Source organism: Perna viridis, chromosome 6, assembly GCF_037379345.1.
Source record: "Perna viridis isolate PV_CMFRI_1.1 ecotype Kerala chromosome 6, ASM3737934v1, whole genome shotgun sequence".
NCBI classification, from domain to species: Eukaryota; Metazoa; Mollusca; class Bivalvia; order Mytilida; family Mytilidae; genus Perna; species Perna viridis.
This window is the reverse complement of record NC_142450.1, coordinates 33,864,687-33,891,063: the sequence shown is the minus strand read 5'-3', so window position 1 is coordinate 33,891,063 and position 26,377 is coordinate 33,864,687. Positions and strand designations below refer to the sequence as shown.

At 32.6% G+C, this 26,377-nt stretch overlaps 1 protein-coding gene across 4 annotated transcripts; it reads right to left on the bottom strand.

The window, feature by feature from the left end:
- Positions 1–2,836: 2,836 nt before the first annotated feature.
- On the bottom strand, positions 2,837–25,351 carry LOC148614649 (TIP41-like protein). 4 transcript variants are annotated; one of them, XR_015923744.1, is made up of 9 exons: positions 25,233–25,339; positions 19,944–20,069; positions 18,638–18,817; positions 17,704–17,806; positions 15,791–15,922; positions 14,099–14,194; positions 10,906–10,968; positions 9,113–9,684; positions 2,837–5,036 (listed from the first exon to the last, which is right to left on the bottom strand). XR_015923744.1 is itself a non-coding variant. In XM_088588901.1 (9 exons), the coding sequence occupies exons 2-8, from the start codon at positions 20,066–20,068 to the stop codon at positions 10,159–10,161; spliced, it is 741 nt and encodes a 246-aa protein (XP_088445027.1). In that variant the 5' UTR covers position 20,069; positions 25,233–25,351; the 3' UTR covers positions 9,442–9,684; positions 10,156–10,158. The 4 variants fall into 4 exon arrangements, 3 of the variants coding, with proteins under 3 accessions (XP_088445026.1, XP_088445025.1, XP_088445027.1); XM_088588901.1 differs by lacking the exon at positions 2,837–5,036 and adding an exon at positions 10,156–10,200 and having other exon boundaries at positions 9,442–9,684; positions 25,233–25,351; XM_088588900.1 differs by lacking the exon at positions 9,113–9,684 and having other exon boundaries at positions 4,798–5,036; positions 25,233–25,351.
- Positions 25,352–26,377: the final 1,026 nt, after the last annotated feature.

Below are 26,377 nucleotides of genomic sequence, written 5' to 3'. Positions count from 1 at the left end.
TGCCTGCCATGTTAAGTAAGAAAGGATATGAATGTCTGTCTGTAAAGCCTTTCATACATAAACTGGAGAACAGATCGAACTAAAAGGTAAATGTGTCCTGTCTTCTAAGGAAAAAAAACTGTTTATAATTAGATTTAATGGTGTCTCTTTTAATTTGTTGTGGTGATATAAATTAAAGTGATGTTTAAGTGCTTTTGTGACACTGCTCTTTGTTGTAGAAACAGTTATATTTTCTCCGAACGCAATGCGCTCAGCACGGCAGTGAAAGTTCATTATAAGAATGAAGTCGGTAAAAAGTGATGAAATGTCACGAATGAAGATGCCTTACGGATAAGATTAATCAATGTGGTACATGTACAGGGCGCCGAATGGAACTCCGGTGGTTTTGTACTCAAAATTCAATTTTGTACAAACAAAAGTGAATTTTGTTCAACAAAAATGAGTTCAGATTAACAAAATTTATAACATACTACAGATTTTCAATTTTGTGTCACAAAAGTCAATTCTGTGACACAAAATTGAATTTTGTCTAAAAAAAATGAAGTTCATCATTACAAAATTAAGTGATCATAAAACAAGTCTGTCTAACAGTTTTGTACGACAAAAATGATTTTATGACAGAATTCAATCTTGTGTCCACAAAATTGATTTTGATTACAAAAAGATCAAGTCCCATTCGGGGTCCCTTAAGATGCAATACATTGACTGCATTTACCGTTGTATCGTGAAGAAATACGCATGAAATTGAAATAACCAGGGGAGGACCCAGGATTTTAGATTAGGTGGGGGGGCGAACTTTTATTTTTTTTTAGGTTAAATTTTTTAAATATTCTTCTAGAGTGGGTGCAATGTAGATATTTTTTTGTGGTCAAATTATTGAGAAATTAAAGTTTCAACCTAAGGCGACCCATGTTTTGCAAATTTTAGGAGGGCGCACGCCCGCCACGCTCCCACCTAATCCGCTCCTGATGACTGATGAAAGACAAAAATCAGACGAGAAGTTAATAAAACGTCAGTTTTACTTAGAGTGTATATTACTTTTAAAAGGACCAAACAGTTACGTTTGTCAACGATACATAATAATCGTTAAATATTTTTTTCAGTCGGTCTAGTTTCGCTTTTTACCCTTTGACCTTAAGGCCGCTCTTCTATGAAAACGCAAGACACTTTATCGCAATTGTTTCCGGATTGGCCAAATACTGATATATAACTGAGTGGCATTCGAAAAAAAAAACTGTATCGAAAATTTAAATTGCGTGCCATGTGCTATTTTCTTGAATGAAATGTAGAAACTTGTATGTAAAAAGAACAAAATTTTACTGTGTAGGCCTTTTTTAAAGATAGTACTTTTTCACAAATTGACATTTTTATCATTATAAGGCTTAATGGAAAACTCTTATTTCTTTAGATTTATTACAAGTTACAATATTACAATATGATCAATAAAATCAGTGTCAACTAAACAGTTGAGGAGTATGCACCTTGCTGCGACAATTTAGCTTGTGCAAATACTGATTTCGTTTTACTATGAACTCGGTAAAGTTTGGTGTCCTTATAAACAGAGAACGAGCTTATTTATCAAATTATCATTTCCAACCGTGGTAAAGCACCTTCTCAATCTATGAAAATAAGCCCGATATTTGATTATAAGAATAATGAGCAATGTCATTCTGGTGCGGATCAAAGAGGGCAAAACATAGCAATTCCAACAGGTATACTCAAATGATAATAGTTTTGAAAACAATAGACTGGACGTAAAAAGATTTTTTATCATTGTAGCCTATCAAATGTTGGGACATCACAATACTTTTACTGTTCTATGAATTGAAAAGCGCATTTTCCAATGTTTGAAAGATCAGTTTAGTCAAACTTGGACAGCAGAAATATTCATTTCACCCAAAACTTGACATCCTTTGTATAAATCTGATTTTTGTTTTGCAAAATATTCGATAGAATTGCCTACTGAATTTATGCAAAAAACTGCTAATTTAGATGCGGGTGCCATCACCTACCGATTGAGTGGGTAAGGTATTCCTAGAAAAGATTGGGTTTTTTTGTTTACCGTGTACCTCAGATTGGTTACGAGTTCCATTATGCTGTATGTATTTTTTTTTCGAAAATGATAGAAACATTTTTTACTAAAAATGCAAATACATTAAAAATTTCAAAACTTGTTTCTTCTCAGGATATTGATGTACTCAGTAATTCAGCTAAATTTGTTTAGATAATTTTAACAAAGTTGAAGTTATTACCTCCAAGTTAATTTTAATTTACACATATAAGTTATGTTTCAATCAGTGTGTGTATATGTTGATAGTTTATGCGAATAAAGTAGAGTAAAACGTTTTTAATGTAAATCATCGATTTTATGCCCAACTAAAGGGCGTGGGTTTACCGGTATTTATTCTTGCTTACTCTGAGTGTTACTGAAATCATTGTTTTACTGTTTCTACCCTATGTTTTATCAATATGCCCTTCATATTCGTTCCTGCTATAGGAAGTGTCAGAATGATTACCTATTGAACACCATTTGTAGTTTTATCAACATTTCAAATATGACACGTACGCTACGTCCAAATCGGTTAATTACTCTAATCGTATTGAAAAGGGCGATATCTCGCAGTGTGCTATCAATGCTATAATCGGAAACGATGCTTTGTAGAGAAGAGCTCTTTTACAAAACGTGTAGCGGTTTGATTGAACGAATTTTAAGCTTGTCATATGTTCCTTTGCGAACATGGAAGTGGAAGAAAAATTCATATACTACTACGAGACAAGAACCCAAAAATACTGTATTTGTAATTTGTTGGAAATATCAATGAAAAATATCTATTCGTAACACATTCAAAAACTTTAATTAAAATATCAACAGTAAATTGGTCTAAAGGTTCTAAAACACAATATAATCCAAAGGACTTGCACCTTGATTAAAACATATCAAGGGACAGGTATGAATCAAAGTGCTATTAGCACTAGAGGTTTTTGATTCTTGTGAAAATTGTAGCATGAACAAAATTTCAAAGATTACATGATGTTATATAAAATTATGATTATACATTTTCATTGTAAATATTATGAAGAACTGTCTTTTTTCTAATATGTATAAACTGAAAGTCAATCCATACTACTTACCCAACCTCACACACATTTACAAATTCTTGTTGAATTTCACATTTTTTTCCAAATTTTAAACATATCCAAAAGTTTATATGCATTTTCATTCAAAAACTATATCAAAGTATTCATCCTACATTATAATAATTCTTAAATAATTTTAGCTTAAAAAAATAATTTCCTTACAGCAATATTTTCAAAAACTACACACTTTTATCAATTTGCATTTTCCTGCCAATTTTACTCAGTTAAATTCACTGCTCTTCACTTCCTGTTTATAAATGGTAAAATATTAATCATAGGATGGAGAATTTGATAAGTGGGTTAAAATGAACATGCTAAACACACTTTGTGCTTCTAGACACATCACTGCAAGAAATGAATTCCCTAAATGCAAATTTATTGCTCAATATCTTTGAAGGCCAAAAAGGAGCCCCTCATATATCAAGTTGATATGAAGACTAGATCTTAATTTTATTTGCAGAAGAAATGGAATATTATTGAGCTGATTAATTGCAAGAAACATATTTACTGGTTATATAAGAGGCATTGAATGATATAAAAGGAATTACATTTGGAGTATATTTTTGTGTAGTGTTCAGAAATAGTAGGGAAGTTCCAGCGATGGACCAGCGACATAAGGTATTTTGATCCTGAAGGATAAAAAAAACCCAAAAAATGAATGGACTTCTGTTATAACACACATAGCTTAGTATCCACTCAATTTGCAAAAATATGGCTGTGAAACTTTTGGTGTTTGAATTTCTACAGGACTATAAATCGACTGAAGGATTCAGAGGGTATTGCTAATGAACAGACTTACTAAGGTTTATATCACTTCAGTACTAAAATTTAATTTACGAAGTAACACACTTTCTGATGGGTTAAAAACTATTGTCTATCATCTCAAAGATCAAACTTTGCTATGTGACCTCATTACCTGAAACAGTCACTAACCTTTTTTGATGATCTACTTGTTAGATTTTTATACTTAATTAAATTCTACGGAATTATACAGCTATTTTTCTGATTTTTTAACATAAATTCAATGCCCGAGGTGCACACTTGAAAATAACATGAGAAACGGGCAATCTTAAAATGCTTAACTGAAAACAGAACAAATTAAACAGTCGTTCCTTAAATATACATAAGTATTTTTTCCATTTGCATGAATTTGAAATAGCACTGTGCCCACTCAAAAGCAGAGTTGTTTAGACTTTTCCTCAGGATGATGCTCAAACAACCGAGACACAAGACCCAGTGGGTACAAATGTTGGCTTATATTGAAAAGGAATCTGACAATATTCTTTGGCGACAAATTGATTTGGAAATGGGAGATACAGTACCTGAACTGATCCGTGCAACAAAAATTGTGATCAGTCATCGATCAGCGATCAGTTTCCGGTCAGTTATTGATCCATTAAACCGATCCATTTAACTGGTGATCGCATCATGTAGCCAAAGAGTGGTCAATGTATTTTACGGTTTTTGTTACAAAAGGGAGTTAAAAGTTTATGAAATAACATATGACACAGACAATCAGTTATCAGTACAAGATACTGTAGAAAGCAACTCTTTGTTATGTGTATCTCAACCACTGAAAGGCATCATGTACAACTGGTTCAGAAGAGTCTGCCTGAGTCTTAAATGAATGGGCACTTAATGATAAATGATATGTATTCAACTCTAGCTAGTATTTTTATACATCATCAGCCATTTTGATCTCCAGAAATAGTTTGTCCAGCACTATCTGAACCTGACACAAAACTTTCTTTAGAGTCTGGTGTATTAACAGGCACTTTTTGGGATATGTCACTATTTGATGTGTCAAGCACTGGGAATATAAGTTTGTGAAATTCTTCCTTTCTAACAGTTAAATGTTGCACAATCTCATTTGGCTGGGTAAACAAATGGGATGGAGCCTGAAAACAAATTGTTACATCATTATTATCATAAGTAGAAGGAAGACAGGTAATGGAAACTTCCCAAGTACTGTGAAAGTATGAAATGTTCGTAGGGTACCAATTTTCATGGATTTCGTGGGTGTGATAAATCACGAAATTTGGTTTTCAACGAAAAGAAAATTTCCTATTTTTTTGTATGAAAGAGTTGTCAAATCCACAAATTCAAGAATCCACAATCTGACAATTATCCCCAAAACCATGAAAATTGGTACCCACAAATAAAAGTACATTTTGTGTCATAAAAAGAAACATTTTCATTTGTTCACCACTTTTGACACATTTAAAGCCAAAACCACATAAAATATGTTCTGTCAGATCCATACATTGCTGAGACAAGTTCCCTAAGCAAAGACTGAAAGATAGTCAAATGAAAAAGGAATACACCTGCATAAAATACTTCAATGTTGAGGGCACTTATTATGGACTTACCCCTTACTTTGTACCATAATTACATATCACACAAAGTAGAAGTTTCTGTCAAAAAACATTTAGCTTTATCAACGACTACCAAAATATTTAATATATCTTTTAAACATATCAAAGGCATAAGGAATTTTCTCTTTTACTCATATAAGTAGATAAGCGCAGACAAATTTAATGTATTAATCACAAAATAAACTATTTACAGAAAGCATAGGCTTACACATGGATCATTGTGATATAACCTCAAGCTAAAACGAAGTCAATTTCTCAAACCTCCAAAAATATTTTAAAAACTGAAAGGTAGGGTCTGGCAGACACTTTATCGCAATTGTTTCCGGATTGGCCAAATACTGATATATAACTGAGTGGCGTTCGAAAAAAAAACTGTATCGAGAATTTAAATTGCGTGCCATTTGCTATTTTCTTGAATGAAATGTAGAAACTTGTATGTAAAAGGAACAAAATTTTACTGTGTAGGCCTTTTTTAAAGATAGTACTTTTTCACAAATTGACATTTTTATTATTATAAGGCTTAATGGAAAACTCTTATTTCTTCAGATTTATTACAAGTTACAATATTACAATATGATCAATAAAATCAGTGTCAACTAAACAGTTGAGGAGTATGCACCTTGCTGCGACAATTTAGCTTGTGCAAATACTGATTTCGTTTTACTATGAACTCGGTAAAGTTTGGTGTCCTTATAAACAGAGAACGAGCTTATTTATCAAATTATCATTTCCAACCGTGGTAAAGCACCTTCTCAATCTATGAAAATAAGCCCGATATTTGATTATAAGAATAATGAGCAATGTCATTCTGGTGCGGATCAAAGAGGGCAAAACATAGCAATTCCAACAGGTATACTCAAATGATAATAGTTTTGAAAACAATAGACTGGACGTAAAAAGATTTTTTATCACTGTAGCCTATCAAATGTTGGGACATCACAATACTTTTACTGTTCTATGAATTGAAAAGCGCATTTTCCAATGTTTGAAAGATCAGTTTAGTCAAACTTGGACAGCAGAAATATTCATTTCACCCAAAACTTGACATCCTTTGTATAAATCTGATTTTTGTTTTGCAAAATATTCGATAGAATTGCCTACTGAATTTATGCAAAAAACTGCTAATTTAGATGCGGGTGCCATCACCTACCGATTGAGTGGGTAAGGTATTCCTAGAAAAGATTGGGTTTTTTTGTTTACCGTGTACCTCAGATTGGTTACGAGTTCCATTATGCTGTATGTATTTTTTTTTTCGAAAATGATAGAAACATTTTTTACTAAAAATGCAAATACATTAAAAATTTCAAAACTTGTTTCTTCTCAGGATATTGATGTACTCAGTAATTCAGCTAAATTTGTTTAGATAATTTTAACAAAGTTGAAGTTATTACCTCCAAGTTAATTTTAATTTACACATATAAGTTATGTTTCAATCAGTGTGTGTATATGTTGATAGTTTATGCGAATAAAGTAGAGTAAAACGTTTTTAATGTAAATCATCGATTTTATGCCCAACTAAAGGGCGTGGGTTTACCGGTATTTATTCTTGCTTACTCTGAGTGTTACTGAAATCATTGTTTTACTGTTTCTACCCTATGTTTTATCAATATGCCCTTCATATTCGTTCCTGCTATAGGAAGTGTCAGAATGATTACCTATTGAACACCATTTGTAGTTTTATCAACATTTCAAATATGACACGTACGCTACGTCCAAATCGGTTAATTACTCCAATCGTATTGAAAAGGGCGATATCTCACAGTGTGCTATCAATGCTATAATCGGAAACGATGCTTTGTAGAGAAGAGCTCTTTTACAAAACGTGTAGCGGTTTGATTGAACGAATTTTAAGCTTGTCATATGTTCCTTTGCGAACATGGAAGTGGAAGAAAAAATCATATACTACTACGAGACAAGAACCCAAAAATACTGTATTTGTAATTTGTTGGAAATATCAATGAAAAATATCTATTCGTAACACATTCAAAAACTTTAATTAAAATATCAACAGTAAATTGGTCTAAAGGTTCTAAAACACAATATAATCCAAAGGACTTGCACCTTGATTAAAACATATCAAGGGACAGGTATGAATCAAAGTGCTATTAGCACTAGAGGTTTTTGATTCTTGTGAAAATTGTAGCATGAACAAAATTTCAAAGATTACATGATGTTATATAAAATTATGATTATACATTTTCATTGTAAATATTATGAAGAACTGTCTTTTTTCTAATATGTATAAACTGAAAGTCAATCCATACTACTTACCCAACCTCACACACATTTACAAATTCTTGTTGAATTTCACATTTTTTTCCAAATTTTAAACATATCCAAAAGTTTATATGCATTTTCATTCAAAAACTATATCAAAGTATTCATCCTACATTATAATAATTCTTGAATAATTTCAGCTTAAAAAAATAATTTCCTTACAGCAATATTTTCAAAAACTACACACTTTTATCAATTTGAATTTTCCTGCCAATTTTACTCAGTTAAATTCACTGCTCTTCACTTCCTGTTTATAAATGGTAAAATATTAATGATAGGATGGAGAATTTGATAAGTGGGTTAAAATGAACATGCTAAACACACTTTGTGCTTCTAGACACATCACTGCAAGAAATGAATTCCCTAAATGCAAATTTATTGCTCAATATCTTTGAAGGCCAAAAAGGAGCCCCTCATATATCAAGTTGATATGAAGACTAGATCTTAATTTTATTTGCAGAAGAAATGGAATATTATTGAGCTGATTAATTGCAAGAAACATATTTACTGGTTATATAAGAGGCATTGAATGATATAAAAGGAATTACATTTGGAGTATATTTTTGTGTAGTGTTCAGAAATAGTAGGGAAGTTCCAGCGATGGACCAGCGACATAAGATATTTTGATCCTGAAGGATAAAAAAACCCCAAAAACTGAATGGACTTCTGTTATAACACACATAGCTTAGTATCCACTCAATTTGCAAAAATATGGCTGTGAAACTTTTGGTGTTTGAATTTCTACAGGACTATAAATCGACTGAAGGATTCACAGGGTATTGCTAATGAGCAGACTTACTAAGGTTTATATCACTTCAGTACTAAAATTTAATTTACGAAGTAACACACTTTCTGATGGGTTAAAAACTATTGTCTATCATCTCAAAGATCAAACTTTGCTATGTGACCTCATTACCTGAAACAGTCACTAACTTTTTTTGATGATCTACTTGTTAGATTTTTATACTTAATTAAATTCTACGGAATTATACAGCTATTTTTCTGATTTTTTAACATAAATTCAATGCCCGAGGTGCACACTTGAAAATAACATGAGAAACGGGCAATCTTAAAATGCTTAACTGAAAACAGAACAAATTAAACAGTCGTTCCTTAAATATACATAAGTATTTTTTCCATTTGCATGAATTTGAAATAGCACTGTGCCCACTCAAAAGCAGAGTTGTTTAGACTTTTCCTCAGGATGATGCTCAAACAACCGAGACACAAGACCCAGTGGGTACAAATGTTGGCTTATATTGAAAAGGAATCTGACAATATTCTTTGGCGACAAATTGATTTGGAAATGGGAGATACAGTACCTGAACTGATCCGTGCAACAAAAATTGTGATCAGTCATCGATCAGCGATCAGTTTCCGGTCAGTTATTGATCCATTAAACCGATCCATTTAACTGGTGATCGCATCATGTAGCCACAGAGTGGTCAATGTATTTTACGGTTTTTGTTACAAAAGGGAGTTAAAAGTTTATGAAATAACATATGACACAGACAATCAGTTATCAGTACAAGATACTGTAGAAAGCAACTCTTTGTTATGTGTATCTCAACCACTGAAAGGCATCATGTACAACTGGTTCAGAAGAGTCTGCCTGAGTCTTAAATGAATGGGCACTTATAAATGATATGTATTCAACTCTAGCTAGTATTTTTATACATCATCAGCCATTTTGATCTCCAGAAATAGTTTGTCCAGCACTATCTGAACCTGACACAAAACTTTCTTTAGAGTCTGGTGTATTAACAGGCACTTTTTGGGATATGTCACTATTTGATGTGTCAAGCACTGGGAATATAAGTTTGTTAAATTCTTCCTTTCTAACAGTTAAATGTTGCACAATCTCATTTGGCTGGGTAAACAAATGGGATGGAGCCTGAAAACAAATTGTTACATCATTATTATCATAAGTAGAAGGAAGACAGGTAATGGAAACTTACCAAGTACTGTGAAAGTATTAAATGTTTGTAGGGTACCAATTTTCATGGATTTCGTGGGTGTGATAAATCATGAAATTTGGTTTTCTACGAAAAGAAAATTTCCTATTTTTTTGTATGAAAGAGTTGTCAAATCCACAAATTCAAGAATCCACAATCTGACAATTTTCCCCAAAACCATGAAAATTGGTACCCACAAATAAAAGTACATTTTGTGTCATAAAAAGAAACATTTTCATTTGTTCACCAATTTTGACACATTTAAAGCCAAAACCACATAAAATATGTTCTGTCAGATCCATACAATGCTGAGACAATTTCCCTAAGCAAAGACTGAAAGATAGTCAAATGAAAAAGGAATACACCTGCATAAAATACTTCAATGTTGAAGGCACTTACTATGGACTTACCCCTTACTTTGTACCATAATTACATATCACACAAAGTAGAAGTTTCTGTCAAAAAACATTTAGTTTTATCAATGACTACCAAAATATTTAATATATCTTTTAAACATATCAAAGGCATACGGAATTTTCTCTTTTACTCATATAAGTAGATGAGCCCAGACAAATTTAATGTATTAATCACAAAATAAACTATTTACAGAAAGCATAGGCTTACACATGGATCATTGTGATATAACCTCAAGCTAAAACGAAGTCAATTTCTCAAACCTCCAAAAATATTTTAAAAACTGAAAGGTAGGGTCTGGCAGAGACAAAATCTTACACATCATATGTATAGTTTCCTTTGGATTTTGCCCTATGGAGACTAAAATAATGATATGACAATCTAAATTTCATTACTTATGACCTTTTTTATTATTGATATGAGCTACTGAAAACAATTTTAATCAACATGACAAAGACTTTTCCATACCAAAAATTTAAGAACAAAATTAAAGCAATTAACTGGCCTACTGAAATCATTTAAATTTTTTTTCCTGGATTTGTTAACAGTTTTGGCAAGATTTAATACAGAATCCATGAAGCCATTGGTAGGATGCCAAGTGTCATGTTTATTAAACAATTTCAAATTCTGTTGATAAAAATACTGATATGCCTTCAGATAGTCAAAAATCATGAACATGTTTTCACACCGAATTTTACATTTTTTTCACTATGTACAAAACATTCAGTGAAAAGGATTCCACTTACTTTTAAATCTTTGACTGAATCATCTCTACTTGTATATTCTCTTAAAATATAGTCTTTATCTGCCTAGAAAACAATATAATATGAAAATAATGTGCATAGTTACTATGGTAATTCAGGAAATCATGAGGATAATTTTTTGCAGTTTTATAAACAATTTTTTATCTCCTGTGGTTACTAATTTCCGTCGTTTTTTGGTTTTTGTTTGTTTTTTTTGTTTGTTAGTTTTTATCATATGCATGTCTTCTTAGAGACCTACTACGGTACACTGATGCTCATTTGTTCTTCCATATAGTATACGATAATTTAATAAAATGCTTCACATGGTGCAGCTTGTTTCAAGCACAGAGATCTAAACCTGAACAGTTAGGGCAAGTACGGACACACCATTTAAGCTTCATACAATCTTGAATTTAAATTACAATAAGACATTTGACACAGGCTAAGGATCACAATCAAAGTGGCCCCTTTTTGGCCCTTATTCCTAATGAGTTCCAGTCACAAACCTTCCTATGGATGTATGGCACTTAGCTGTCCAATTTCAAAGAGATACCTCAAGCTATCATATACACATCAGGTAATTACTTATTCCCGTTGCTTTTTTGTCCCTAATTCCTAATTACCCACAATCCCACTTATTTTGATTGTATAAGTCCTTGTGGTGTTATTTCAAGGCAATCTGTATACTTAGAATTTTAGTGTGCTGATGTCAGGAAAATGATTGTTCCTGACCCCTTTTTGGTCTTCAAACCCCAAAATCAGTTCCAGTATGGCCATGATGATAAAAATATTGTGAAACGTCTCATACATGTTTAAAATCTAAGCCTGCTCAGAAAATTATTGTTGGGTGCAATGTTTGTCCTCATGAAAGGAAGCTTCCTTTTTTTAAATGATTAACAGGGTATGGTATTTCATAGGGAAAAGATGGAATGGGTTGATTACGTGCTGTAGCTAAGGAGTTCATTCATTTTCATTTTTTATTATGTAAAATCAGTTTGTATAATTCAAACCTGTCAACCTTTGGAAGAGTTAATGTGGTAATTCTCCCCAATTGACACTGTCTCATGTGGGAGGTTCTTTACATAAAAGTATTGATGTAAAAATTCATTGATTTAGTATTTAGCAGAATAAAACAAACAATATATGTACCCATCACTCACACTAAAATACCAAAAATCTGCTAAGAATTTAGCAGGAAAAAAAGTCCCCAAAACCAAAAAATAGCAAAATCAAAATATTTTTCAATGATTTAATTGTCAGTATCTGTAAGAATCAGGCAGTGGTTGAAACATGGTATGAAAACTAGAAGCCCTGTTTATCAAAGGGGCCCTCACCACATTTGTTAGTAGTCATTTTTTAAAGTAAATTAACACTAATGATGCCCCTGCTCACTAGATTTTCCAAATTAGGAACATGTTTATTTTTGTATGAAGACATGGTTTGCAGATTCAGAAATCCTTCCAAGACTTGTGATACTCATGGTCTGTTGGTTCAGCTCAATCCTTCCAAGACTTGCAATGACAAACTGTTCCAGTGTCATAACTCGAAAAATTCCGGGATCAATTATCTACATATTGCATCCTGGCCACATAGTGTCATGAAATTCTGTTTGGTAGTGTCAGACTAGTTGCGATGAGAAAAGAGAACCGATGGATGGACTGTTGCATAAAAAATGTTTATACCCCCATAACAAATCCCTAACTGTGTTGCTTGGGATATATTTCTGACAAAAACTACAAAGTCTAACTATCACCCAGTTCCGTAATATTTCATGAAAATCAAGATCCTATGACCTTGCACACCATCATAATGTGTAGGAACATCCTGCAAAAAAATATTTTAGATGAGGAGATAGCCATACAAGCCATATAGCTCTATTTCTGATGAAAATGACTAAGTCCAACTTTCACCAATTTCCATAATATTTCACGAAAATCAGATCCCTTTGGCCCTGCACACCTCCATCATGTGTAGAAATATCATGTAAAATATTTTAGATATAGTTCAAAAACTGTACAAGGAGATAGCCGGACAAGCCATGATCCATATATTTCTGAGTAAAATGACTAAGTGTAACTATCACCAATTTCCGTAATATTTCACAAAAATCAAAATTCTTTGGCCCTGCGCACCTTCATCATGTGTAGAAATATCCTGTAAAACATTTTAAATGTAGTTCAAAAACTGTATGAGGGGACAGCCGGACGAGCCATATAGCCCTATTTCTGAGTAATATGACTGAATGTAACTATCATCAATTTCCGTAACATTTCACAAAATCCTTCGGCCCTATGCACCTTCATCATGTGTAGAAATATCATGTAAAATATTTTAGATGTAGTTCAAAAACTGTATGAGGAGATAGCCGGACAAGCCATGATCCATATATTTCTGAGTAAAATGACTAAGTGTAACTATCACCAATTTCTGTAATATTTCATGAAAATCAAAATCCTTTGGCCCTGCACACCTTCATCATGTGTAGAAATATCCTGTAAAATATTTTAGATGTAGTTCAAAAACTGTATGAGGAGATAGCAGGACAAGCCATGATCATGTGTAATCCCGATGGACGGACGCAGGGGCATAAAAAACACCATTTGACTATTTGTACCATCAGAATCAAGGAAAAAAGACAAGATTTTCCATATCATGTTGATAAACTGAGTTATAATTTCATTGAAATGCATTTAAAATGAACATTTCAAAGGCAGATAACTGTCAAAAACATCATTTTTCTAACATACTATTGAAAAATTTCTGAGCAAATTCAGTAATGCATAGGTCAAAGCTTATGAAAGATATTTTGTCTAGACAGTATATTGGCAAATAAAATCAAAATAAACTGACATTTGAATGTATCATCAGTTCTAAAAATTTTGAACTTCAAAACCAATCATACCTGATATATACGAGTTATCCTACTGTGTACTTTAAGTTCACAGCTTTATTTGACTGACATTTAAAATGTGTAAATAATTCATAGAATGAAAATTAATACTAATTAAAGGGGTGAATTACACAATTTATTTAACGTGTCAACATGTGTTTACACCTTGAGCACTAGGCATACACCTCATCAATAGTCTTTAAAAAATACAGGAAATCACAGATAATTAATATCATGTTCCCAATGTGTACATACGACCAAAGTTATGATTTGTGTGTACAATACACATTACACATATACTTTTACCTCATGATACATTCTGGTATCGTTCACACGTATAATGACACCATCAACTCGCATGAATAACCGTAACAACAGGAAAAAACTGGCTGGCATGATTCTCTGTAGAGGAAAAATAAAGTCAAAGAGTGAAAATGTCGAAATTATTATACTGGGAACATTCCATAAAACACTGCTATCTATATAATAATATTTCTGTATTGAAGCTGTTAAGGTTTCAATTCTTTTAACCACCTTCTATTTTTTTTTAAAGATACTGTACATTGGGTATTCAGAAATTCATACTTTTATTAACAGTGAAACCTGCTTTGAATGAAGTTTTTCCTGTTAAGGAAGGCGTTTAGTTAAAACAGGCTATAAATGGTTTGAAACTGATATGAGGACACTTCAAAAGATGTTTTGTTAAGATAGATTGGTGATTTGTTCTGAGTTTAGTTAAGACACATTTCTAATTCATTAAGCATTTGGATAAGGCAGATTTTTAGTCCATTCAGAGTTTGGTTTGAAAGTTTTCTGCTTTAATTCAGGGTTTGGTTTAGACATGTTTTTGGTTCATTCAGGGAATGGTTTAGACAGTTATAGTTCATTCAGAGTTTGGTTTGACAGTTTTCTGGTTCAATTCAGGGTTTGGTTTAGACATGTTTTTGGTTCATTCAGGGAATAGTTTAGACAGTTTTAGTCCATTCAGAGTTTGGTTTCACAGTTTTCTGCTTCAATTCAGGGTTTGGTTTAGACATATTTTGGTTCATCCAGGGAATGGTTTAGACAGTTACAGTTCATTCAGAGTTTGGTTTCACAGTTTTCTGCTTCAATTCTGGGTTTGGTTTAGACATGTTTTGGTTCGTCCAGGGAATGGTTTAAACAATTACAATTCATTCAGAGTTTGGTTTGACAGTTTTCTAGTTCAATTCAGGGTTTGGTTTATTTAAGTTTGGTTTATGCCGGTTTCTGGTTTTCTGGGTTGGTTTAGACAGGTATTTGGTTCATTTAAAGTTTGGTTTAGAGAGGTTTCAGTTCAGATACATTTCTCTTCATCTTTATCATAGACATTTTATGTTCATTTTATCATTCATTTCATGTTAATTGCCTGGATATAGCTGCTCGGGCATTAAATCCCAAAGATCATATCAATTAACTTAATCATTGCAATATTGTCATTTTAATTTAATGAAATATGGTTCATTTTATTTTGTGAAATAGATAGAAAGATAGAAAGCCATTGAAATTACAAACAACACATATTTTTGTCACAATAAAGCATTACAATAATATGTGAATTAACAGAATCATTTAAAAAGAAGCAAAAGAAAATTAACATTGAGCCAAATCAATATGTGATGTAGATAAATCTGACTAATTATGGTACTGATAGTGTACCATAAAAACATGTACCATTTATGTAAGTTTCATTGAAATCTGTTGAAGGATAGTCTAACAATATTAATTTAATACAGATAAACAGGCAGACATAGCACCATATTTACCTACAAACTAAAAGTAGGAGGACTATCTTTTCAATGGTGTATGAGTAAGACACAATAGGCACACAGTACAACACTAAATGTCTGAAGCTGCATCAATCAAGTTTCAAATCATCTAAATAAAGTTTTAGCTTAATAAAAGCTATAGAATAGACAAACAGTCGTTAGGACAGCAGATAGTAAAGCTTCAATCTTTTATGACCTAAAAGTAACTTACAATTTTAACACTAAGAATTGAGGTACCATTATCTGCTAGTTCATCTTCAAATAGAGTCATATCTTCATAGAACATTATTTTTTCTCTCTTCTTCAATTTCTCCAAATCAATTCTTTCTGTAGTCTCTTCAACCTTTAGAGCAGATATAGAAGTAATCTTGATATAAGTAATTGTTACATACCAGATAATAAAAACTACATGTAGATGATAATTACATGTAAGTTTTGTATGCATGGGAAGACAAATTAATAAAGAGTGAACTATGAGAATAAAATCAAAGCAAAAATGATTTATCTTATTTTTTATTTACTGATCAATTGCAAACAAGTCTATCAAAAAAGCTAGAAACATTTTTAGATAATAAACAAAAACAACAAGAGGCTCCAAGAAGCCTGCATTACTCACCTTGTTAATTTTTTGTCCTTCAAGGACAATAACTCTAACAAGGAGCTGTCAAACAATTTTGACTTAACAATCACTTTAGTAAAATTTATTATAAGGATCATTTCGTCAATAAAAGTTTCATTTTATCATTTATAGTTTTCAAGATATTGGATAAAAACTGCTTAGAAAGTAATTTTTTGCCTTTCAAGGGCAATAACTCTAACAAGGAATCGTCCAACAAGTTACATTGTAGATCCCCATAAACTTTCGTAGGTTGTATCATAATGATCATTTCAGCAATTTAAAGTTTTATTCTATCCATCATAGTTTTCAAGATATTGGTTCCAGTTGGTCAAGTAGTGTCAGAGAAGATTTTTGAAAGAAATAACATTAAAAATAGCAAAAAAACGTTGAAAAAAGGCAATTACTCCAACATGGCTACACAGATTAAAACGAAAATTTGACCACAGATAGATCTCATCATACTAAACACTTTTACTCTGTCAGAATTTGGCTAAATCTAAGTGTTTTGGAGATACACATGAAAAACTACTGTCTGTCTCTTATGTTCTATTTTTAGTAATGGCGACCATGTTTTTCATTGAATCAAAAATCCACATCAGTTCTTTGCAGGATACCCCAAGGTACAGTCATACTAAGTTTGGTACCAGTTGGTCGAGTAATGTCAAAAGATTTTTGAAAGAAATAACATTAAAAATAGCAAAAAAATTCGTCGAAAAAAAGGGCAATAACTCCAACATTTTTTTAACTCAATTTAAAAACAAAATTCTGCTTCAGGGTGCTGTCATGAATCTATTTGTACCTCATTACCTCAAAAGCAGTAAATGATAGAGTAAATTTGCTAAGCATATTCCTAAAATCTCATGTAAAGGCAGGGATTGTCATAAGGGATCCAATAAAAAAGAAATGGGGGCATGGCATCCTTTGGCACTTCATATCTCAAAACTATAAAAGATATCTGAAATTTTATTGAAATACACATGCAGGGATTTACATAAGGAATCTAATACAAAAGATTTTCAAAATTGAACTTAAAAAAAAAGATTTTTTTTTAGAGTGGCCCCATTGGCCACTTTCAACTGAAAAACCATAAAAGATATCTGGAATCTGATTGAAAAGACAAAAAGGAATTTCATGAGGAATCTAATAAAATGTTATTCAAACTCTGTTAAATATTCCTAAAACAGAATTTTATAGATACAAATTATAAAAAGAATTGTCAAAATTGAATGACAAGTAAACCTTCCACATCAATTAAAAAAATACCTATGTTACCCCATTTGTAAAACAATAGAGGCCTGTGACCCCATTTAATAGCAAGATTCCTCAAGCAGCAAGTTAACAATATATCAAAGTTTCATGACATTTTGTCCACTACAAATAAAGTTATTGCATGGAAAAAAAACTTAACAATGAAAACAATGCAGACAACACCATAACATAATACGACTGCATTTTTTTTTGGCTGTAAAAATATATCTGTATATATCAATAAAGTTCTACCCTACCTTGAACTGTGCTGTATCAGTGCCAAAAAGGGAGCCTTTATAATCTGTAGTGTAGGTCCAATCAAATGGTTTGATCACATTTTTAATGTTTTCACAGTCTGACCTGAAAGATATGTGATATTAAATGTACATGACAGTACAATTCATTGCATGGCAAGCTGTCCAATATCAGACACTGGATTATTAATATATAATATTTAATTTTTTTTTTTTTTGTGGGGGGGGGGTTGAAAAAGGTGGATTATCTTCAATACAACTTGTCCAGATTCAAGCACATCTATAAATGATGCCAAACTTTGTATAAAGATTCTATTGGACTATTCGTGAGTTGGACTTACAAGCTTTAGAACATGTAAAACCCTAATTCTACTTGTCTACCTTTCGCACATCTGGCAATAATTATCTTAATCATATATAAAAGAATAGGCCTGCAGCAGTGCTAAGCTTGTCGTAAAAGGCGACTAAATAGTGCTCAGAACCCTAGCCAGGGGCTAGAGCGCTCTGCCCACAGAGCAACTGGGATGTGTGCCCCAGGTGGTGGAATGGGGTACCCCTGGCGTGTTACATGCTGGGGTTGTCAGGCTATAATACGGAAATCCTGACTGCCAACCATAGTGATGCACCGTGTTGGGAAAAATGCCACGTTCCTCGCACGTTAAAGAACCCTACTGTGGTATTCTCCCGGAGTAGGAACCATAGGGCTCCGCCACAGGAGGCTAAATTGCCTGACCCTACCCACCTCTCCCCATTTCCAGTGGCAATCAAAATTTGTCGACCTATTGTCCTTGTGTCCCATCCCTTTTTCATTTCATCATCATTTCATGTTCGTTTTATCATCAATTTCATGTTCATCATCTGAATATAGCTGAAATATTGCTGCTCGGACGTTAAACCCCAACAAACAAACAAACAGTTTTATTGCTTTACAACGAACCTAGCCTCCCTCCATGCATCAGATACTGCAACCTTCATGACATCATTATGTGGATCTACCAACTTGAGAGCATCAAGAGCTTTGAACTCTATACCAAAGCCACCCATGTGTTCTAGTCTCAAAAGATTGTCTGCAAAAACCATTTCTGGTACTTGAGGAAGCTCAAGCTGTGATTCAAATCTGAAAAAAAAATAATCAAAAAGAATAGGATCACAAATCTCTCTTTGATATGTACTGGTATGCAGAATATGGGGTGGGAATTGAAGGCATTAAATTCAGGAGTGTTGTCTGTCAATCAAACAACATATTGTACGGCCTAATAAATTCTCTTAATTCAGCCAAATAGATGTACAAGGGGAGATTAACCTGTAAAGTTAACAATATTGTCATACCTTCACAAATACATGTACATGTAACTTGGAAAATTAGATTAAATATGTAAAGCTGTTTCTATATTTAATGTTTCCAATTTATGTCACACATTTTAAAACATTACTGTTTGAGCATTGTCCTTAATATAAATCCAATGCTTATTCTGAACCAAAATTTAACACACTACATGTTTAAGATCAGTACAAGTGACATAACAATTTAACATCACTTTTTATCTTTTCTTTAACTTTTACAGGATGATTATTTATTCTTTTCAAATTCTTAAATGATGTACATGTATATGTATGTACAAATACTTGAAAAAATCTTGCTCACTATTAGGTACCTGTTGTACATGTACATGTAACATGTGATCTGTGAATGTAGTTCAAATTTTCTATAGATATAAGGGCATTCATGCATAATACAATAAATGGTGATTATATCAAAGAGACAACAATCCCACCGGAATGAAAAATGTCAGCTCAAGACCATCCATGGGTCTTCAATGAGTGACAAAATAGTTCGTTTGCAGTAGATTAACAACTTCTGATATAGGTTAACAGGTATGCATGCATGCTATAACTGTTAATCGTCAGTTTAAACACATGTGAAAAGCTTTGGTTTATTGTGCATTTACGTGCACGCTGGAAGTGGTCATTTATACACAGCTCGAGGAGGGTTCTAGTACTCAAAATTCATGACAGTTCCAGAACTGATTATACATGTAACAGTAGGTACTAGTGCTAAGACTAAAGTAAGTGAAATTTTTGTTCCGAAAAAAAAAAAACCTTTAAGGACCTCATTTTCAAAGAAATGTGCAAAAAAAAAGAACTATAAAAATTCACGAAAATACATTTTGGGAGTAGATTTTTCAGTACTGGAAAGTCATTTGATAAACAGCGAATCAAGATTTTTTTAGGAACTGCCTTACCTCTCTCTATCTGGACCTTCAGATTTTAGGATATGTGACTTTATGGAGGAACAAATCCATGGTCCAAACTGGAACTTCTCTGTAACTGACCTTGACTTAGCTGCCGTACTGTCCCCTCCCATCATTCTGAAAGGTAGAAATAACATTCCATGTCATACAATTATTATATTCTTTTCTTTTAAATTCAAACATGCCATATAATGCACAAGTCTGATACATCTAAGACCCAGTTTTCTGTCTACTAGTCAGGCTGGCGAATGTCACTCAGATGGCCTTATTTTGTGAGAGAACTTCTGAAAAATGGCTTAATTTCTTCTAAATAGTGAAAAGAGCAGCAGAAATTTACTGTATTGACCTAAAGGCTGCAAAGTTTTACACATCAAACACCTGATCCTTGATTCTTCTCATTTATAATTATTTTCTACTCTATATGTAATAGTCTGTTTTCTTGACCCTTTACTATGAATTTTTGTTTCTAGCCCATGGAGACAGATTTGTTTGCCGCGTGAATTTCACGTTGAGGAGCACCACTAACATCCATCAGATTTTGAGGAAAACACCTTGTCCTTAAGCACCCCAAAATATGTCTGTTTCTTCCTATCATACCTACCCTTAACATTTCATAGCAATTTTTTTTCTCAAGCACTATTTAAGTCTAGATTCTTTTTCCATTAAGTCAAAGTAAAATGGTTCCTAACCTATTTATTCTTCTTGCAGGTAGCAGGAAATGAGACTATTATTTTTTTGCCTAAAATATAAGAACCAGAAGTATCATTCATAATTCAATAGACAATATTCCCCATTGACAGGGCCCATTTGGATAGGTGAAAATTTCAATTTTGTGGAACTTTTACAGTGTACCAACAAACTTTGGGATAGGTTTCATAACTGAAAGTGTAACATACATGTACAACAATTATGTGGCCTAAGCAGAACACTTAAGACCAAAATGTATTTAGATCCATATAGCTAATAAAACTGAAGGATTCCAGGTATACAGGTACGTATGCATGTTAGAGAAACTAAGAAATTTGTGGATGCATTTGAATCTAAATAAAGCTTCGAAACACTAAATATCCAAATGAATTACGAGTATCTGAATAATGTTGTCGTAAAATTTTTGAAACATTCTACCATGCTACAACTCACTGTCATCGGATACATGTACTTGTATTAGTGTCAGAGATCAGTTCTAGACATGAAAATGACAGAACAATAGTGAATGTTTTATCAATTTTCAGGTTATTTACTCCAGAAATGGTAAATGCTATATTCATGTCCAAAAATGGTAACATGAAAATTAAGGATCTGATATACTCTGAGTCTAAATGGCAGAAAATATTCTGGTTCTAGAATATTCTCCAATATCCATGATGTCACAACAGAATATGCATCTCAGAGACTTTCTTCATTTTTTTCAGGTTTCACCTGTCTCAAAACCTCCAAATGGTTGTATTATCAACTGGGTTCACTATACTTATGGCCAGAAAAGGCATCAATATCTGGTTTGCGCCTCTATTCAGGAGCTTAAAAATAGCATCATGGCAGCTCTATTTTGGTACACTTTGTAAAATGCTATTGAAACCAAACCAGTCTCAGAAATCATTCGCTAGCTTAGATGATTAAATACAAATTGAAACATAGCTTAGGAATAGCCTAATTGTTAACAGTATGATCACTGAAGCCGCCCAATGTTTATGAAAATGATGAAAATAATCAGTTTTATGTTAATGTATGCATGTCGGACAGTTCCAGTCCAAAGATATTTCAGACCATAACAACAGGACTAATTTCAAACTGTCAATCAACCTTACTGGAAGGTTATTTGAATAACATAACTAACAAAATGAAACATGGTATAAAATTTATTTTTCTTTAGCAGTGTTTCAGATATCACCTGTCTCATACTACATGTACTACTAACATAAATATAGCATTTATGCTCCCAAAGAGCTAAATGGAAGAAAAGTCAAAATCAGTAAAAGAAAAATAAAGGATCTGACATATGGTGGTTGTATGGGTTTTTCTATCATCTAAATGCAGCTGTAATACAAATGTATTTCATAATTATGCATATCACTTATCTTTTTGGTTTGAGGCTGGTTGCTTAAGTCTTTCATAGTTTTTTTTCTGTATAAGCTGAAATTACTGTGAAAGTGCTTTAATTCATAGATACCAATTTTCGTGGATAAGGGAAGAAACACAAGTTTGTGGATTCTTGAATTTTAGGTTTTGAGGTTTTTATTACACACATCAGTGGGATTCTCTTTTTCGTTGGGAACCAAATTTCGAGGTTTGGCCTAGCCACAAAAACCTTGAAAATTGGTACCCAATGAAAAATAGTACTTTCACAGTATATAAAGAATATAAAAAAGTAACAGAAGCTGAAATCTAAGCAATATAGCCAATCAATTATGAATCAATTGGAATCACTTCATGACAGTGATCCAAAAGCATATTGGCATCTAGTTAATAATCTCAGAGATATAAAACAATGCGATGATAAAAGTGTCGCTGTTGATCCATCAACATGGATATCCCATTTTAGAAACCTGAATACAGTAATAGACAAATTTAAGGAAAGGCTTAAAGAACCTGAGATCTAACTTGACACTTGAGAAAAACAAAAATTATTTAAAGATTTAGACAATGTTATCAGTCAAAAGGGAATTTCAGAAGCAATCTTGAAATAAAAATACAATAAATCACCTTGATAATACAAACTGTCTAACAATATACTTATAAGTGGACAAGTATCACTACTCCTCAGCCTACAAAAACTTTTTAATGCTTGTCTATCTAGAGGAATCTATCCATTGCAGTAGGCCAAAAGGTTCATAGTGGCAATTCATAAATCAGGGGATATTTCGAATTCAAATAATTATAGAGGTAACACTGTAATACCCTGGGGAAATATTGTAATGATTGGTGTCTTAAATTGAGTTCTAATAAAACAAAACTTTTGATTTTCAACAAGGCAGGCAGACACATTCACAAAAAAATTGTATACCAGAACAATGAGTTAAGAGTGTGTACACTGTACAATTTAAATACACCTTGGTTTACACTTTTGTGAATCAGGTACATTCTCCTTAACTCAAAAGGAATTAAAATATAAATAGGCTCTAAAAGCATTTTATTAACTGCAGAAAGATTTCTTATCTTTAAAACAAAAGATTCTAACATGTTTCAATCATACTATTAAACCAATACTGTCGTATCGCTGTGAGGTCTGGAGATCTTTTAATTGCTCCTAGCGAAATTCCAAAAAGGTGTCCAAACACCATTAGATAAAATACATCCAAACTTGGCATGTGATGAACTGCACACCAAATTTTGTAAGCACTTGCTTGATGTTAACAGGAAGACCACTAAATTTGCCTTACTTTTGGAACTTTGAAGATTTCCACTACATTTTGACATTATTAAAGTTATGTTAATTTATAGGCAAAGATTAAAACTTCTTCAAGAAGATTTCTTGGTATTAAAAGATGCCTATGAACACTCTAAAACTTTATATACATGTAGTAAGCAAAAATCATCATGGTATGGATCTATTAAAATAATTCTTCAGAATGTCCAAGATTTACATGAAGAATACATGGCCACCAAAAATCTAAGCAAAAATTTCATTAAGATTGTTGAAGAATGCATACATCCAAAATTGGAAAAATTATGCAACAAAGAGTTCTGATGGTAAACTGAGAACCTATTAGAAATTCAGATCTTGGATATGAAAAGTATCTCAATAATCATCAGTAATTTTGAGCTCAGGAGAAGTATCGGCAAATTAAGAATGTCTTCTCACCACCTCAAAATAGAAAGAGGCAGATAAAAGTGTATTTCTCCACACCTCAAGCTTTATACCAAGTATGGTTCAGGCAAGATTGTGAATGAAATTCAATTTATTTTCAAGTGTTCTAAGCAAAATGAAGAAAAGAAAATTTTATTAAATACTGGAAAAGATCAGCTCCAACTTTGCTTATATAAATATTGAAAAAAAATATGTTTGGCTGATGTCAAGTGAAAATGCAGGAATGCAAAAAATATTGAGGGAATTTATTGCAAAATATGATACTTATTAAATTTTCAAATTTAAAAACAGTAATTTTATGAGCTTCTCCATGGGTACTTATGAAGTAGGTTTCAATCTGCCTAACTACATGTATGTTATCCTTAAATATAAATAAAGGTACTTCAAGTCTTGTAGGTCTGTGTGGTACATGAGGAGCAAAATTTTGATTTATAATATGCATATCCTTAACTCAAGTACTGTCCCTTGATGTCTTCTGCAGACAGACAATACAACCAACCAATCGGTAGACATACATTTATACACTTTAATTAAGACATGTCTTGTTGGTCTACATTGGACACAAGGTGGAATGCAATGATTCTAAAGAGTCAAGCATATCCTAGAGCACTGTCCCTTGATGCCCACTATATATGGACCAACAACACTCATTGTTACAAACCTTTAACTACTTATGTTTACTGTTCCTATTTCAAAATGTTTTGTTTTGTATTACAACAAATGAGTCTTTTCAATGGACATAGGACACCAGGAGGAATGCAATGATTCTAAAGAATCATGTATATCCTTGACCACCACCCCTTGGTGTTAATTGTGGACTTACAGTACTCTCACAAAAAAAATCCTTTGATTAAAAAAGAAAAGAAGAAAGAAAACAATTATGATTGTCCAAGACAGCTAGAATTCTGCCCATTATCACCAGAAAAATCTAAAACTGAACTTTGTTCTCTCAACTTAAAACACTTAGTTTTCTCAACTGTAAGCAATCTCATCTCACCTAGACTACAAACATACAAAAGATATACATGTATGTATTGTACTACATGAATACCTTATTTGTTTATTATTTATTAGAATAAATGTCTATATTAAGATACAACTTTATATCAATGCAATAAAAAAAAATCTAGCAGTGAAGTATGTTTTCTGCCCATTCAAGATTCACTTCTCCCTATCACTCTTCAAAGGGAGTAGTCACTTTCACTATTCACTGAATCCTAGATTATGCCCTGTGTGGAAGCCCATCGTAGCACAGCAAAGGGGGGGATTTATTTTTGTTGGTTTCTAGTGCAAGCATGTTGAAGCCTTTGCTTCTTGAAATACATTGAAACTATGCCAGTAGCGCTAATAGTAATACATATTTTTTCTAAATTTTCTGTAATTTGCAAGATATATATATAATGTTTCAGAGACTTGGTCGGGATAAAGGAAATTAAAATAATTTTAGAAAACTTCATCTGGCCGATTTTGATTACCTTATATACAACACAAAGTAATTCTATAGATTATCACCCTGTCAAATAGGGTTTGCAGCAATCTCGAAAATTAAATTCTCATGTTTTTATTTTGCCGCAAGTCAGTCGTTCCGGAATAGTCGTGCAAAAGAAAAAAAGCAGTTTATCATCATTATCATTTATATCGATTAATAATTTGATATATTATCGAAGTTTACTTCTCGATAAAGCTATCTTGTGGCGATTAAAAAGATATAAAAAAATGACAGATGTATATATTTACGACATCTTTTACAAAATTACAAACGGAACGAATTCTTACTATAAATTTTTCGCTTACTTATGTTTTTTTTTCTGTGGGTCGAGAATTGATGATATTTTGGACTGGTTCAAATGTTACGTTGTAAATAATTGCTTTTTCCCTCTGGCGTGATGCGAAGTGGGACATAAAAATGCTAAGCGTTCGTTGGCCGGTGCGTGGTTCTATAAGCTAGTTGAAAATCCGGAAGCAACTGCATAATAAGTACACCTTGTTTACTCAAACAAAGGTATCAATAAAAACACGTTCAACAGGTTAAGTGAAAATATATTATAAAATATCTATATAAAACAATGCATATTTCTGATTTTTCCCATTTCGCCTGACTCTTACAAAAACTTACACTGAAGTGATTAAGTCAGAAAAAATGGTCATGATAAGAAGAACTCATTCTTAAATTTTTTTTATCAATTAGTCTTTATTTTATTATTATTATTATTATTGTTGTTATTATTATTATTTGCATTTTGTTTGATGGTTATTTTCATATAATCAACATATCAAGTAAATGCATTGTTAATTCTTGAGTTCATTAAACATGACCCGCCCGACCGCGGAAAAATGACGTAGCAAACTAGTACTGCAACAGTTACATGTAAGTCCACTGGCCTCAACATATCATATGGCTAGTCTTTCGCTTTCATATTCAGTAATTTTCATATTTAGTGGCGGATATACAGGGTTTCGCTGGTCGACCCCCCCCCCCCCGGTCGGAAAATTTTGTTCATTTCGGGCTTAAATGAGCAAATTATAACCTTTTTCTATAACCCGGCCAGCTGGAACCCCTTTTTCTATAACCCGGCCAGCTGGAACCCCTTTTCAAAATCTCTGGCTCTATTCCAAATAT